This window comes from Neophocaena asiaeorientalis, unplaced genomic scaffold, assembly GCF_003031525.2.
Source record: "Neophocaena asiaeorientalis asiaeorientalis breed wild unplaced genomic scaffold, Neophocaena_asiaeorientalis_V1.1 scaffold629, whole genome shotgun sequence".
NCBI lineage: Eukaryota > Metazoa > Chordata > Mammalia > Artiodactyla > Phocoenidae > Neophocaena > Neophocaena asiaeorientalis.
The window spans coordinates 3,582,701-3,598,437 of record NW_020175468.1 but is presented as its reverse complement, the minus strand read 5'-3'; the positions used below and the strand labels follow the sequence as shown (position 1 = coordinate 3,598,437).

Genomic DNA, 15,737 nt, shown 5'->3' with positions numbered 1-15,737 from the left:
AGGGCCCCAGGGCCTGAAAAAAATAAAAAAAAAAAAAAAAAAAAAAATAAAAAAAAAAAAAAAAAAGAAGGCCCTCCCACATTGACTCTTTATTTCCCTGAAATATACTCTGTACAGAAATGGCAGGATAAGTGCTTGATTCATTCCCTTTCCAGAATAAAAATATGACCAATGGGTTTATTTGCTTTTATTACCATTATGAACTCGTAGATCTTTAGTGTTTTGCATTAGTATTATTGCATCACAGTTATTATTTATTATTATATACTCAAATTGTGCCATCTTTTGACTAGTGGGAGCTTTTTCAGGCTGTCTCTTTGATATGTCCCTCTCATTATTGAACATTTTTTCTTACTTTCTAGTGTGAGATGTTCTGGGCTCATCTTGTATATTTTCTGTCCCAGAACAGGAATCAGCCTTTCTCCGAGGAGCCCTGGTTCCTTTGAATGCCAGGTGGTAATTAAAGGCCATAATCTGTGCACTAAGATACCCTTTGTTCTTGAACTCATATCCTTCTCTATTCCTTTCATCCCTTCTGCCCTGCCTCTAGCAAGTTACATGTCTATTTGGATCCTAGTGTCGTGCTGAGCCACCCTGGTACCCAGGGCAGAAGGACACATGTGTGCCCCTATCTACACTTAGGAAAATATCCTTCCATAGTTTGAACCAAGTAGAAAAAGTAAATAAAGCTTTACCAACCCCCTTCCCAAAACAACCCCTCCTAAAACCCCATGACTATACATAAAGCCCCACATTGCTTGAATGTTTGCATGCCATTGTCAGCCTGCAAAACCCCGCCCAGCTGAGAATGAAAACTGTGGGCTGGTTCCTCTTGCATAATAATGCAGGGCCGTAAAACAAACAACTGCAGCAGGTTGCCTTCATTTAAAATTAGAATTTTTTTGCACTGTGTTTTTTTTCTGGGGGTCGGGGGTGGGGGGGGGGGGTGCATTCATCTTGATTCTTTAAAATATTTCATTAAGATATTGTATATCTTCACTTTGCTGTACACCTGAAACTAACACAACATTGTTAAATATCCTATACTCCAATGAAAATTTGAAAAATAAGTAAATGAAAAATAAAACTTAGGGAATAGCTCAGGACTTGGGCTATCAGTTTTGGATTTATGTTCGTATGATTATTAGCTTATTCTCCTGTAAGTATTAAAGTGCAGAATTAACTTAAAAAAAAGATATTATGTATCTTGATGACTGATGCTCCCTGTCTACCCCTGATGCCTGAGTTCATGAGGCCCTGTTGAAACACTGCTGACTCTGGGTAGCTCCCAGGCAGAGCGCAGAGCTGCCTCAGTGGGTGGGAGGCAGCAAAAGGGGGTGATACTGCTGGTGGTGGTGTTGGTGGGGGAACTACCTGCTCAGTAATATCATCTCAGTGTGTTGGTGACATTAAAGATGTCTAACAAGCAGTGTGTCATGGGTACTGGCCAGAGTGGATAGTGACCACAGTATTGTAGCAGGCCTAGGCTTTAACCATTCGGTTGCTAGACTCTGGGGAAGTCCAGGGACTTCAGGGGGAGGTGGCAGGATGGCACGGAGACCCATTAACATGGAAGGGTTTTCAGCATTTTAATAAGTGGTATGACACCCCAGCTGGCTCTCAGCCCCCAGCATCCCCATTTCCTCGGGAGAAACCTAAGACTTAAAGAAGTGGAGTGATGGGCTTTGAGTAGCTCTGATGGGCCCGCCTGCCACCTGTCTGCAGACTTATACCATCCCTGCTTCTCTGATTCCACCCAGGACTCCATGACTAATAGCACCTCTGATTACTACGATTATAGCAACTGGACCGACCCCAACATATCGGTGGATGACTCTTCCCAAAGTCGCAGGCTGCATATTCCAGATGTGATCGCCCTGGTAATCTTTGCAGTCGTCTTCCTGGTGGGAGTGCCAGGCAACACCCTGGTGGTCTGTGTGACGGGGTCCGAGGTTAAGCGAACCATCAATGCCATCTGGTTTTTCAACCTGGCAGTGGCTGACCTCCTCTCCTGTCTGGCGCTGCCTGTCTTGTTTGCATCCATTGTCCTGCACAACCATTGGTCCTTCGGTGATGCTGCCTGTGGAATTCTGCCTTCTCTTATCCTGCTCAACATGTATGCTAGCATCCTGCTTCTGGCCACCATCAGCGCCGACCGCTTCCTGCTGGTGTTTAATCCCATCTGGTGCCAGAACTATCGAGGGGCCCGCATGGCCTGGGCGGCCTGCGGTGTGGCCTGGGCCTTGGCTTTGCTGCTGACCATACCTTCCTTTATGTATCGTAAGGTCCATGTGGAATACTTCCCACCCAAGATAACGTGTGTGCTTGACTATGGTAAGGACGGTTCAGGTATAGAGAGGGCCGTGGCCATCATCCGGCTGGTCATGGGCTTCCTGGGGCCGCTGGTCACACTTATAGTCTGTTACACCTTCCTTCTGATCCGGGCTTGGAGCCGCAGTGCCACCCGTTCCACCAAGACTCTCAAGGTGGTGGTGGCAGTGGTGATCAGCTTTTTTGTCTTTTGGCTGCCCTACCAGGTGACAGGGACGATGATGTTTTTTTCCCACAAGACAAACTTCAAATCCGTGTCCAGTTTGGATGCCCTGTGTGTCTCCGTAGCTTACATCAACTGCTGTATTAACCCCATCATCTACGTGGTCGCTGCCCAGGGCTTTCATACCCGGTTCCTCAAGTCCCTCCCCTCCAGGATCCGGGGTGTGTTGGCCGAAGAGTCCGTGGGCAGGGACAGCAAGTCCAACACGTGCTCCACGGTGGACACCCCGGCCCTGAAGAGCCAGGAGGTGTAAGGGGAGGCCTCTCTGGCCACCATCTTTCCGGCGCTCCACCAAACTTCCGGTCCATTCACTTTGCTTATTGGATCTTGGCGAGGTGGGTGGTGGTTGAGTGAATTTGCCTTCGTTCCTTCCATCGTTCCCAGACTTGTCCTTCCTCTTCCAGGCGAACCCTTCTCATCACTCCTCATTTCCAAGATTAGCACATCCTTCTAGGGACCCCCAACCTTTCTTTCCATCCAAGGACTTTGGAAAACAAACAGCAACCAATGTACCTGGAGTCCTTCCATAGAACAACACGTTCGTGTGCAGAGAGTGTGAATACGTTAGACACGTAGAACCCAGACAAACAGAAACATTCAAACCTTGAAAAAAAGAGTTCTATATTTATTTTATGGAGAGTTGGCAAAAAAAGAAAAATGTAACTCGCATCTCAGAAGTTATTCTTGTTTAGTACAAAGCAAAAGTCCAGGGACCTATCTCAGCTTTTAGAATTGAGTTGATTTAAAGAAAAACAGTAAGTTAGTATGTTACTTCACTGGGTTAAAAAAAAAAGTACTAAATAAAAAGATGTTATATAGTTATGGCAAAAAGCAAGCAGTGAGGAAGACACCTAGGGTTGGGAAACATTGGTTGGGCCCCTCCAGGGAATGGGGTCCCAGGGGAATTTGCTGTCTTACATTGTCAACTGCTGTTTTGTTTGCGCTGAAAAAGAAATTAAACATTTTATTTTGACCTCATTTAAATTCTCATGCCGTTGGGTTGTAGGTAGTAAAACGGAGTGACCCTGGGTACCTTTGACCTGTTTCCTGCAACAGGCACATCTTGCAAAATGACATTACGATATCACAACCAAGATGACGTGAATACGGTCGAGGCGCAGGTCATTTTCATCACTGCCAGGATCCCTCGTGACACCCCTTTCTAGCCACTCTCACTGCCTTCTACCCTCCCTAGCCTCGTCCCGAACCCCTGGCAACCACGAATCCTCTCTCCATCTCTGTGATTTGGTCCTTTCAAGAATGTTATATCAATAGACTCGTACATATATAACATACAAAGCATGTAACCTTTGGACTTTCAAAAAAGCTAGTACACACCAGTTGAAAAATGAAAATAAAAAATAATAAATGTTGAAATATTGTGTTGTTTATAACTGACTTGGAAATATTCCTGCTTAGTGTTTTTTGTGTGTGTGTGTCTGTGTGCGTGTCCACATTGGCTAGAAATATTGTACAGACCAACAGAAATATGATGTGAGCCACGTAAGTAGTTTAAAACTTTTTACTAGCCACGTTAAAAATTTAAATGAAAAGGGTGAAATAATAGTAATATATTTAATAATGTAATGCAATTATATGTTATATTAACAACAGTGATATGAATGCTATATTATAATAATTTATTATATACTATATGATTATATGTTACATGAATATCTATGTAGTATATAATATTATATAATTTTGTTTATAAATATGTAATATAACAAAATATATAACATATATCAATACTATATTAATGTATATATGTATGAATATATTATAGTAATATTAGTGCTATTTATATATTACTATATAGAGAGATATCTAATATAAATTGATAAAATAATAATATAATCAATAATATATTTTGCTTAACTCAATATATTGAAAATATTTTTATTTTGACATGTCATCAGTGTGAAAAATTATTATGAGGTCTTTTACATTCTTTTTTAAATTGAAGTATAGTTAATTTACAATGTTATGTTAGTTTCAGGTGAACAGCAAAGGGTTACAGTTATACATATGTTTTTTTTCAGATTCTTTTCCATTATAGGTTATTACAAGATACTGAGTATAGTTCCCTCCTGTGCTCTACAGCAGGTCCTTGTTGTTTATCTATTTTATGTATAGTAGTGTGTGTATGTTAATCCCAAACTCCTAATTTATCTATCCCCTCACCCCGCTATCTCCTCTGGTAACCATAAGTTTGCTTTCTACGTCTGTGAGTATTTCTGTTTTGTAAATAAGTTCATTTGTATCATTTTTTTTAGATTCCACATATAAGTGACATCATATGGTATTTGTCTTTCTCTGACTTACTTCACTTAGTATGATAATCTCTAGGTCCATCCATGTTGCTGCAAATGGCATCATTTCATTCTTTTTGATGGCTGAGTAATATTCTATTGTATATATGTCCCACAACTTCTTCATCCATTCCTCTGTCAATGGACATTTAGGTGGCTTCCATGTCTTGGCTATTGTCAATAGTGCTGTTATGAACATTGGGGTGCATGTGTCTTTTCTAATTAGAGTTCTCTGTGGATATATGCCCAGGAGTGGGATTGCCGGGTCATATGGTAACCCTATTTTGAGTTTTTTAAAGGAACCTCCATATTGTTCTCCATAGTGGCTGCTACATTTTACATTTTTTTTTTTTTTTTGGTACTGTCTTCAAAATCCTGGGTGTGTTACAGTCACAGCATATCTCCATTCAGACCGGCACATTACAAGTGCCCAGGGAGCCACACAGAGCTGGTGGTCCCTGAATCCGACGACCACATAGATATCGACTCCCTCCTATTTTCAAGAGCTGGCTGGGTCCAGGGAACAGCCTCCAGCATGGGGCGCTGGGCTGGGATTTTGCCTAATTCTGATGGGAAACATAGCTGAATCCTGCTACTACAGTGTTCTCATGTCTGCCTTGGGGACAACTTTTATTTAAAGATGCTGTCTGAGCACCTAGAGTGACAGGTGCTCTGCAGGACTTCCAGAAGAGGTTGTGTGTGGTTTTTGATAGTAAATGTTGGTACCTGTGCAGACCCTCTAGCAGCAAGATCGTTGGGGGAAGACCTGAGCCCCAGCTACCTTCAGGTCTGATAACCTCTGTAAAGATGCTGGCGATCCTTTCTACCTGGTCAGCCCACATCCTTCCTTCCACCCTCCTCCCAGCTGCTTGGGCCTCCTCCCTGGCTGGTTCCAGGCCGGCTGATTATCCTCTCTCTCAGTGTGATCCTTCCCTGCCTCCTCTGCAGACTTTCTTCCTCTGCCCTGAAATGTTGGCTTTCTAGAGTTCTCTTGAACAGGCTTCCTACTTTTGTGACTTCACCCAATACTTTCAGTTCTCTCTCTCTCTTCAGGGTGTGGACTCTGTACCTACTTTGCCCAAAATGATCTCAGCATCTTCTCCCAAACCTCCCCCTCCCTTTGCATTCCCCAACCCAGGGGGTGCCCTACCGTCCATATAGTCACCCAAGCCTGCACTTGGGACCCATGCTGGACGCCACCGTCTTCCCACCCCATGCCTTTCATGGTCCAAGCCCTCCATCCCCTCCCACTTGGATCCTTGCTCCTTCTCCTGCCTGGTCTCCCAGCTGCTTGGTCTGTTTTTAAAAGACCACCCCTATCGCTATTCTACCTTCCTTCAGGGTGCAGCCTCCTCCAGGAAGTCCTCCCTGACTTCCCACCCCTATGCTCCATCTCTGTTCCTGGCCATCTTCTGGCTTTCCTGGTTTGGGCAGTGGGCTGCAGGCAGTGGGGTCTTTCCTTCATGCTGATTTGGAAAGAAGATGCTTCCCAGAAGCTGGGTCCCACAGTGGTCTTCTAGAAACTCTTGGAGGCCAACATGTGGGATCCAGGTGTCTTCTTCAAGGCATCCTCAGCCTGGTGTTGATCAGTGCTGCCCAGGAAGGAAGTGGGTTGAAGGGCCAGGCAATTGTGAAATCTGGAGCCTGGGAAATCTGCTAGGTCAACAAGTTCTAAAGAGGAAGTGGTAGGGAAAGGAAGGGAATGATGGGTTTGGCTGAGTTGGCGGTGTTCCTACCTCTGCACCGCCCCCCCACCAAGTCCCCTGTCACGGCCCCACCTGTTGCTCAGATCTGGCTCCCCAAGGCGTGGTGGGTCAGAGACTCCCGCCCTGCATCTGTGCCATGTGACCTTCCCAAGCACCCCATCTCCAACCTCCAGGATGGTATTACTCCAAATTCTTGTTGTCTGATAGGAATATAATGCAAACCACATGCATGATTTTACATTTTTCAGCAGATAAGCAAGAGACAAGCAAAGAGAAATAAAAAGAATCAGGTAAAATGAATTTTGGTGCTATATTTTACTGAACAAAATATATTTCAAGCACTGTCATTTCAATATGTGATTGGTATAAAAAGTTATTGAGAGATTTTGCATTCTTTTTTTTTTTCATGCCAAGTCTTCAAAATCTGGTGTGTATCACAGCATCTTTCATCTCAGATCCAGCTCATTTTTTCCTCTGGTTCTTATGCAATATATTCTTTTAACTCTCTAATTATAATTTATTAATTATAATAAATCTTTTTTCTTTACCTCTTTGCACTATTTCTGTTTTCATACAGTTGTTTGGTTGTCTTGTTTATTTTCATCTCTGCTTTCAACTTAACATTTTTCTTCCTGTGTCTGCTTATCTATTTTTTTTTAATTTAATTTAATTTATTTTTTTATACATCAGGTTCTTATTAGTTATCCATTTTATACATATTAGTGTATACGTGTCAATCCCAATCTCCCAATTCATCCCACCCCCACCCGTCACTTTCCCCGCTTGGTGTCCATACGTTTGTTCTCTACGTCTGTGTCTCAATTTCCGCCCTGCAAACCAGTTCATCTGTACCATTTTTCTAGGTTTCACATATACGCGTTAATATACGATGTTTGTTTTTCTATTTCTGACTTACTTCACTCTGTATGATAGTCTCTAGATCCATCCACGTATCTACAAATGACCCAATTTCTTTCCTTTTTATGGCTGAGTAGTATTCCATTGTGTATATGTACCACATCTTCTTTATCTATTCGTCTGTCGATGGGCATTTAGGTTGCTTCCATGACCTGGCTATTGTAAATAGTGCTGCAGTGAACATTGGGGTGCATGTGTCTTTTTGAATTATAGTTTTCTCTGGGTACATGCCCAGTAGTGGGATTGCTGGGTCATATGGTGATTCTATTTTTAGTTTTTTAAAGAACCTCCATACTGTTCTCCATAGTGGCTGTATCAATTTATATTCCCACCAACAGTGCAAGAGGGTTCCCGTTTCTCCACACCTGCTCCAGCATTTGTTGTTTGTAGCTTTTCTGATGAAGCCCATTCTAACTGGTGTGAGGTGATACCTCATTGTAGTTTGATTTGCATTTCTCTAATAATTAGTGATGTTGAGCAGCTTTTCATGTGCTTCTTGGCCATCTGTATGTCTTCTTTGGAGAAATGTCTATTTAGGTCTTCTGCCCACTTTTTGATTGGGTTGTTTGTTTTTTTAATATTGAGCTGCATGAGTGATCCAGCTCATTCTAAATGCTCAGTAGCCTCGTGTGGCCAGTGGCTACCATATTGGACAGCTCAGGGCTAGAATATCTTGATTAACGTTCAGATCATCTACAAAATTGTAACATCTAACAGCTGGAGTTTTATTATACTTCTAACACTCGAAGATTCTGGTGTGACATTCTAGAATCCTGGGATTCAAATAGTCTGTGGCTAATGTTGTAGGATCCCTTGGGTCAAATCACCTATGATTCCAACTTTCTGAAAATCTGTGATGCCAACAATTCAGCCTTCAGAGTCTTTGAACTAGATCAGGCGTTAGCAAACTCCAGCCTGTGAGCCAAATCCAGCCCACTGCTTGTTTTTGTGAATAAAATTTTATTGGAACACAGCCATGCCGTTCAATCTGTGGCCGCTTTCATTCTAGCAGAGAGATGAATGACCTCTTGACCAGTAAAAACTAAAACATTTACTCTCAGTTCTCTCACCGAAAAAGTTTACTCTTGATCTAGATATTCAAAGATTCTAAGATGGATGGTGATTTTACAGATGCTAATTTGTTGTACTTTACACAAGTTACAGGCACTCTTTTTTATGCATCAGATATCACGTAATAGTACGTATTGTTCAAAAGAGACTGGTTTCCCCATCTTGGCCACTCACTCTCTGGGCTTCTAGAATTCCATTAGGCTGCACTCCATGAAATTACCGGGCTTCATCCTGTTTTAGGGTGAGGGGGTATAACAGTTTATTTATTGCTTAAAAAAACTTGTAAGATACACATAACATAAAACTCACCATTAGTAGCATTTAGTATATCCACAGTGTTGTGCATCTGTCCCCACTATGTAACTAGTTCCAGAATATTTTCATCACCCCAAAATAAAGACCCCATTCCCATTAAGCAGTTACTTCCCATTCACGTCCTCCCTTCCCCTCAGGCCCTGGCCATCATTAATCTGTTTTCTGTTGCCACGATTTGCCAGACTTCAACCTATTTTGACCCACCAAACTGGCAATATCATATGGGTCAATTTAATAACCTTCTAAGGATGTCCTCATTGTAAGTTTCTCCATTGTTGAGGGGCTGGTACTCAGTATCTCTCAGGGTGTCTGTAAAACGAATCCCGCTCCCCAAAAAGCCCCTCACTTTTTATAACAGCTGTGTCCCTGTCCCCGTTCACAGCATTCCTCAGATCCCCAGGTAAGATCCCCCAGCTCCAGAGACACCAGAAAGCCTTAGCTTCCCAGAATCTGAGAAACATATGCCCGAGACTCAGTGACCGAGGAGTTTAAGATCAAGTGATCTGAGAAACACACCCCTGTAAACTCAAGATCAGAGAAGGTCTGGGACTTCCCTGGCGGTCCAGTGGTTAAGACTTCGCCTTCCAGTGCAGGGGGTGCAGGTTCGATCCCTGGACGGGGAGCTAAGATCCCACATGGCTTGCAGCCAAAAAACCAAAACATAAAACAGAAGCGATATTGTAACAAATTCTATAAAGACTTTAAAAATGGTCCAGATCAAAAAGATCAGAGAAAGTTTGAGCTGATAAAAGACAGTGCTTCACTCAACACCACCCCCCCCCTCCCGGCCCCAGCCAATGCCTCCCCACCCAATGCTTCTCCCATGTTAGTTTCTCTTTCTGACTAGGGTGGGTTCCCACAGGGGCCTGGGGCTGGTGGGATGTGGGGATGAGGAGCCCCCCCCCAGAACATGGTGGAAGGGGGTGGTCTGGGGCCAGTCTCAGCCAAGACTGGGTCACGCAGAGACACCCCAGCCCACGCTGCGAGTTCTAGTCTCTTGGCACAAAAATAACTTCCTTTACCAACATGAGTTTATTCTCCAAACAACAACAAAAGAAATGATAAATAGGGCTTCCCTGGCGGCACAGTGTTTAAGAATCCTCCTGCCAATGCAGGGGATGTGGGTTCGAGCCCTGGTCCGGGAAGATCCCACATGCTGCGGAGCAGCTAAGCCTGTGTGCCACAACTACTGAGCCTGCGCTCTAGAGCCCATGAGCCACAACTACTGAAGCCCGCGTGCCACAACTAGTGAAGCCCGCGTGCCTAGAGCCCGTGCTCTGCAGCAAGAGAAGCCACCACAATGAGAAGCCCACGCACCACAATGAAGAGTAGCTCCCACTCGCCGCAACTAGAGAAAAGTCCACGCACAGCAACAAAGACCCAACGAAGGCAAAAATAAATAAATAAAGTTAAAAAAATAAAAGAAATGTATAAATGTGCCCCCTCAACCTCTAAAGCATACACACACAGTGGCGCAAACACCGAAAACTGCTGAATAAAGGGTTCCGAAGTTGGAATAAATAGGGTCACTTCCTCTTGCTAAGTCTGTCTTCCTAAAATGTAAGTTTAAAAAAATTGATAGCATATGCTTTTTATTACTGCTAATTTAACAAACATGTACACAGCATCTCCTGTGTGCCAGGTGCTGTTGTGTGTATTTTACTTTATTATTTTTAAAGGTGATTTTCCTTCTTTTTTAAAAATTTATTTTATTTTATTTATTTTTATTTTTGGCTGCGTTGGATCTTCGTTGCTGCATGCGGGCTTTCTCTAGTTGCGGTGACTGGGGGCTACTCTTGGTTGCGGTGTGCGGGTTTCTCGTTGCGGTGGCTTCTCTTGTTGTGGAGCACGGGCTCCAGGCGAGTGGGCTTCAGTAGTTGTGGCACGCAGGTTCAGTAGTTGTGGCGCATGGGCTTAGTTACTCTGCAGCATGTGGGATCTTCCGGACCAGGGCTCGAACCCGTGTCCCCTGCATTGGCAGGCGGATTCTTAACCACTGCGCCACCAGGGAAGCCCTGTTGTGTGTATTTTAAATCTCTTTATCCATTTAATGCCCGTGGCTAAAACGTCCATTTCACAGATGAGGAAGTTGAGGCTCAGAAGGGTTGAGGCCCAGAAACTCATCAGTGGGAAACCTGGAATATGTATCTTATCTCTGTGGCTCTCAAGTCCATGTTCTCAGCCTCCGTGCTATGCTTGGAAGGAGGTTAGGAACCACTACGCTCAAAATCTTCACATTTTATTTATTATTATTATTTAAAAAATTTTTGGCCGCACCGCACAGCTTGCAGGATCTTAGTTCCCTGAGCCGGGATCGAACCCACGCCCTCAGCAGTGAAAAGCGCAGAGTCCTAACCACTGGACCACCAGGGAATTCCCCAAATCTTCCCATTTTAAAGAGGGAAAACAGAGTCTCCACAGAACCGATAGGACTTGTTTGTGTTTTGTCTGCCTCTGAAGCCTTAGGCCCTATGCTGGGCACGCTTGGCCTTTTGGTGGAGGCTGTGACTCTGAGCTGTCTCTCTCAGAACATGTGAGGTGGGAGGAATATTGATCTGTCTTCAGGGCTCTGCAGAGGGCAGAAAGGAGGGGCTGGGTGCACAGTTGGAGTCTGGGGCGGGGATGGGGGTAGCAGACAGTGGGGACTTGGTGAGGAAGACCTCAGAGGGCCCTGCAGGGACAGTGAGTCTAGGCCAAGAACCCCAGGCCTTGAAGGTCACACCACATTGTAGATCTGGCTTCCAGGAAGCTGGTGACATTGAGATTGTTGTTGTCGACACTGGGTCAACCCTCCACCCACCCGAGCCCGCTCCAGTCTTGCCTGCTGCCCAGTAATTTTGGGATGTGTGAGTCATGGGAAGAATCCAGGACAAACATACTCTGGGAGTAGGAAAAGGCCAATCCTGTTTTTTGCTGCTTAACAGCATTGGCTGGGACCTGTGAGGTGACGGTGCCCAGTGGAGTCCCCTAGGAGCCCTGGCAAACGGGACCAGCTTGCAGGAATCCACTTACTTCCAGACTCGGGGGAGAGACTTCAGACTTCCCAGGTCCTGCTGTGGGCCTGGATCGTGCTCCCAAGTGGTGTTTGGCCAAACTGGGGACCATTCCTCAAGAGATGGTAAGGATGGAGGGAAGGAGGGAGGGAATGATGGCGTATGCGGGGGGCATTTCCCAATCCTGGCCTTTTATTTTTATTTAAAAATTTTTTCATTTATTCATTTTTTAATCCTGGCCTTTTAGACTCATTATTTTAGAATCTGGGAATCAGAACTAGAGTTTCAGGAGTGGAATCTTATTGCCATCACACTGGAATCCACATCAGAATCCCAGACTCTTGGAATTTACTTGGGCAGTACAACAGGAAAAGCCTTTGTCAAATGGTCCCGTCCATGGCCACACTCAGGTGTGTAGGAAAACAGCCCTTCCCAAACCTGCAGCTTCTGGGGAATCCACCAAACACGCCCTTTGACTCAGCGATTCCCCTTCTTAAGAAAGATCCTTTAACTTCATTTTCACATAGAACACACACACAGAAAAGTATGCACACGAGACTTGAGCAGTTCTGTGTATCTCCACAAGCTGAGGACACCCAGGGAACCAGCATCCCGGTTAAAAATAGCCCGAGCCCCAGCCCCAGAGTTCCCTCCGCCTGCCCTCACTCCCCATCCCCATCGAATTCTTTTGCCCATTTTTGAACTTGAGGAGAAAGGGATCATTCAGTAAATTCTCCTGTGCGTTTGCCTTTCTGTCCTCAACATCGTATTTGTGAAGTCCATCCGCATTCTCGCATGTGATTTGTTCATTCTCACTGTTGTAGAATATTCCGCGATAGGTTTATTCATTCTCCCGTGAGTGAATATTTGGATGGTGTCCCATCTTGGGCCACTGGGAACATTCTGGTACATGTTTTTTGGTGAGCATATGCTTCGCTGGGAAGGGGAAAGTTTTCATATATTTGGCTTTAGTAGATGCTCCCCACGGTTTCCCAGGGCAGAAGTTCCAGCCAGACTGGCTGATACACAAACACACGTGTGCTAAGAGCATGCACAAGGGCCCTTGTGATCGCAAGGAACTGAAAGAAATCTAAGTGACCCCTTTGCTTCTCTGTGCCTCAGTTTCCCTCTTCATTCTTTTTTTTTTTTTTTTTGCGGTACGCGGACCTCTCACTGTTGTGGCCTCTCCCGTTGCGGAGCACGGGCTCCGGACGCGCAGGCTCAGCGGCCATGGCTCACGGGCCCAGCCGCTCCGTGGCATGTGGGATCTTCCCGGACCGGGGCACGAACCCGTGTCCCCTGCATCGGCAGGCGGATTCTCAACCACTGCGCCACCAGGGAAGCCCCTAATGACAATATCTTTATTGTTAATTTTCTGGCTGTAAAACGAACGCATTGTTTAAAAATATTAGAAGTTTAGTTACGTACTTTTCTCACAAAATAGTATTTCGTGAATGTATTTTCACGGTAATACATACATCATTACATACTGCGTTAAAAATAAAAATAAAATGATGGTATTTTATAGCTTCTTCCATTAAAGGCAAAGCTAACTCGTTTTTTCTTCCTTTCTTCCTTCCTTCCTCCCTCCCTCCCTCCCTTTCCTTCTTTTTTCTGTTGAAGTGTAGTTAACTTACAATGTCGTTTTAGTTTCAAGTGTACAGCAAAGTGAGTCAGTTATATATACATATATATATATTCTTTTCAGATTCTCCCTCTTCATTCTTTTACTCAACAAATAAATATCAACTAAGCACCTCCTGTGTGTCACATGTTACTCCAGGTGCCGGGGACACAGCAGAGCCCGAAGCAGGGAACAGGTGACGCTTTGGAAAATAAGCATAATAATTGTACTTACCTTATAGGGTTGTTCTAAGGGGAATGCCTGGTACATGATAGAAGCTTGATAAATGTCATCTATTATTTGAATGCTTATAAAATAATAATCATGGTAATTGTTTTATCTATAGACGTACATATAGAAATATAATTTATTTGGTGTATAAAATAATAAGAAGATAATAATGCTACCCATGATGATACTTAAATGTCCTTTAGTCTGAGGCTAGTTAATAAGCACAAAACGCCCAGCCCGTGGATTGATTTTGAAGTTATTGTGAAGAAAGGAGTTGGGGCGTCCGGATGGGGAAACAGATCTAAGACATTAAATTGAAAAGATTAAGAGACGGCACAGGGGCTTCCCTGGTGGCACAGTGGTTGAGAGTCCGCCTGCCTATGAAGGGAACACGGGTTCGTGCCCCGGTCTAGGAGGGTCCCGCGTGCTGCGGAGCGGCTGGGCCCGTGAGCCATGGCCGCTGAGCCTACGCATCCGGAGCCTGTGCTCCGCAACGGGAGAGGCCACAGCAGTGAGAGGCCTGCATACCGCAAAAAAAAAAAAAAAAAAAAGAGACGGCACGGGGGTGTTGAACTTTCCCCGACTGAAGTGCTTACACACAAAAAAACTCAGATTTGAAACGGATAGAGCTGGAAAGGGCGGGGTCTCAGGGTGGAGGGAGAGGGTGTGTGTGTCTCTGTACTGGTGGCTAACACACGTCTAATGCTCACAATGGACTGGGCGCCGTGCTCAGCTCTTCACGCCTATTAACTTGAATTCTCGTAACACCCTCCAAGGTGAGTATATTATTCTCATTTTGCAAATGAGGAAGCTGAGGCACAGAGAGGTTCAGTGGCTTGCCCAAGGCCACACAGTTGATGAGGGTTTGAATTTTTAAAACCTGCACACGTTTTACTTTAGTGATGAAAATAATATCAAAGCGGAGTGCCAAATTCCAAACACACACACACACACACACACACACACACAATGACTTGGCTCCTTAGCATCTGCTTGGCAGGGAGGAGTGCCGCAACTTCCTCTCTGCCCTTCCTGTTGTATCAACTCCAGCTGGCACTCTGGGCAGCGCCAGTCAGCCCCAAAGAATCAGCAGAGAGCTGCAGGGTCAGGTTACTATGACATCATGGGGATATCACATGGACCGGTCTACCATCTACCAAGTCCTTACTCTGTGCTACGTGCTTTATACATATTAACTCTTCAAGGCCTCCCCAAACTGGTGAGGTAGGCTCACCTCCGTAACTCACTTCTCAGATGAGGAAACCTAGAGAGAGAAAGCCAACCGAAACTGCTCACCCAGAGTCACAGAGCCCAGTTCTGCTTAGGGTCACTGGCTGTCCTGCCTTCCGACTCTTCCAAACCTCAGATTTTTGGATGGTGATGTTCTAGGGCCCAGAGTTCCAGAGTGGGACTAACATAGCTTGAAACTCAGGTCTGTTACTTGCTTAGCTGAGTCATCCTCGGTAAGTTCCTTAATTTCTCTGTGCCTCAGTTTTCTCATCTGCAGAATGGGTATAACAATGGTAGGAAAATTAGAGGTTTGTAATAAGGACTAAACGATGTAACATTTAAAGGGGCTTGGCGCAAGGCCTGGCACATAACACAAAGTCTCAATAGACGGTGGCTTATAGTAATAATAATAATAACAGTAGTAATAGTTATGATTATCATTCCTAGGATAGACAATGTCACTTCTCTGCTCAGCACTCTCCCATGGCTCCCATCTCACGCAGAATAAAAGATAAAGAACTTACAATACCTATGTGGCCGCTGATATGTCTCTGTTTTTACCTCCCATCTACTCCACACTGGTGCCCTTGCTCTTCCTTGAGCATGACCATCATGTGCCCACCTCAGGGCTTTTGCACTGGCTGTTCCCTCTGCTCCGGGAAGATCCCACATGCCGCGGAGCGGCTGGGCCCGTGATCCATGGCCGCTGAGCCTGCGCGTCCGGCGCCTGTGCTCCGCAACGGGAGAGGCCACAACAGTGACAGGCCCGCGTACCGCAAAAAA

General features: G+C 44.8%; 1 protein-coding gene across 9 annotated transcripts in view; it reads left to right on the top strand.

The window, feature by feature from the left end:
- Nucleotides 1–15,737, top strand: part of LOC112415400 (C5a anaphylatoxin chemotactic receptor 2-like) — a 25,666-nt gene that overhangs the window by 7,302 nt on the left and 2,627 nt on the right. Inside the window, exons 2-3 of one of the 9 annotated variants that reach the window (XR_003006308.1) lie at nt 1,761–2,889; nt 3,561–3,952. The exons of 1 other annotated variant lie outside the window; for it this stretch is intronic. Coding sequence is in view for 2 of the 8 variants with exons in the window: in XM_024768348.1 (XP_024624116.1) it covers nt 1,761–1,880 (120 nt within the window). In the remaining 6 variants the exon portion in view is untranslated. Of the gene's footprint in view, nt 1–1,760; nt 3,953–5,117; nt 6,863–10,826; nt 11,995–12,026; nt 12,280–14,274; nt 15,188–15,737 lie in introns of those variants that run through there. 7 more of the 9 variants (XR_003006309.1, XM_024768354.1, XM_024768348.1 and 4 more) reach the window with 7 other exon arrangements.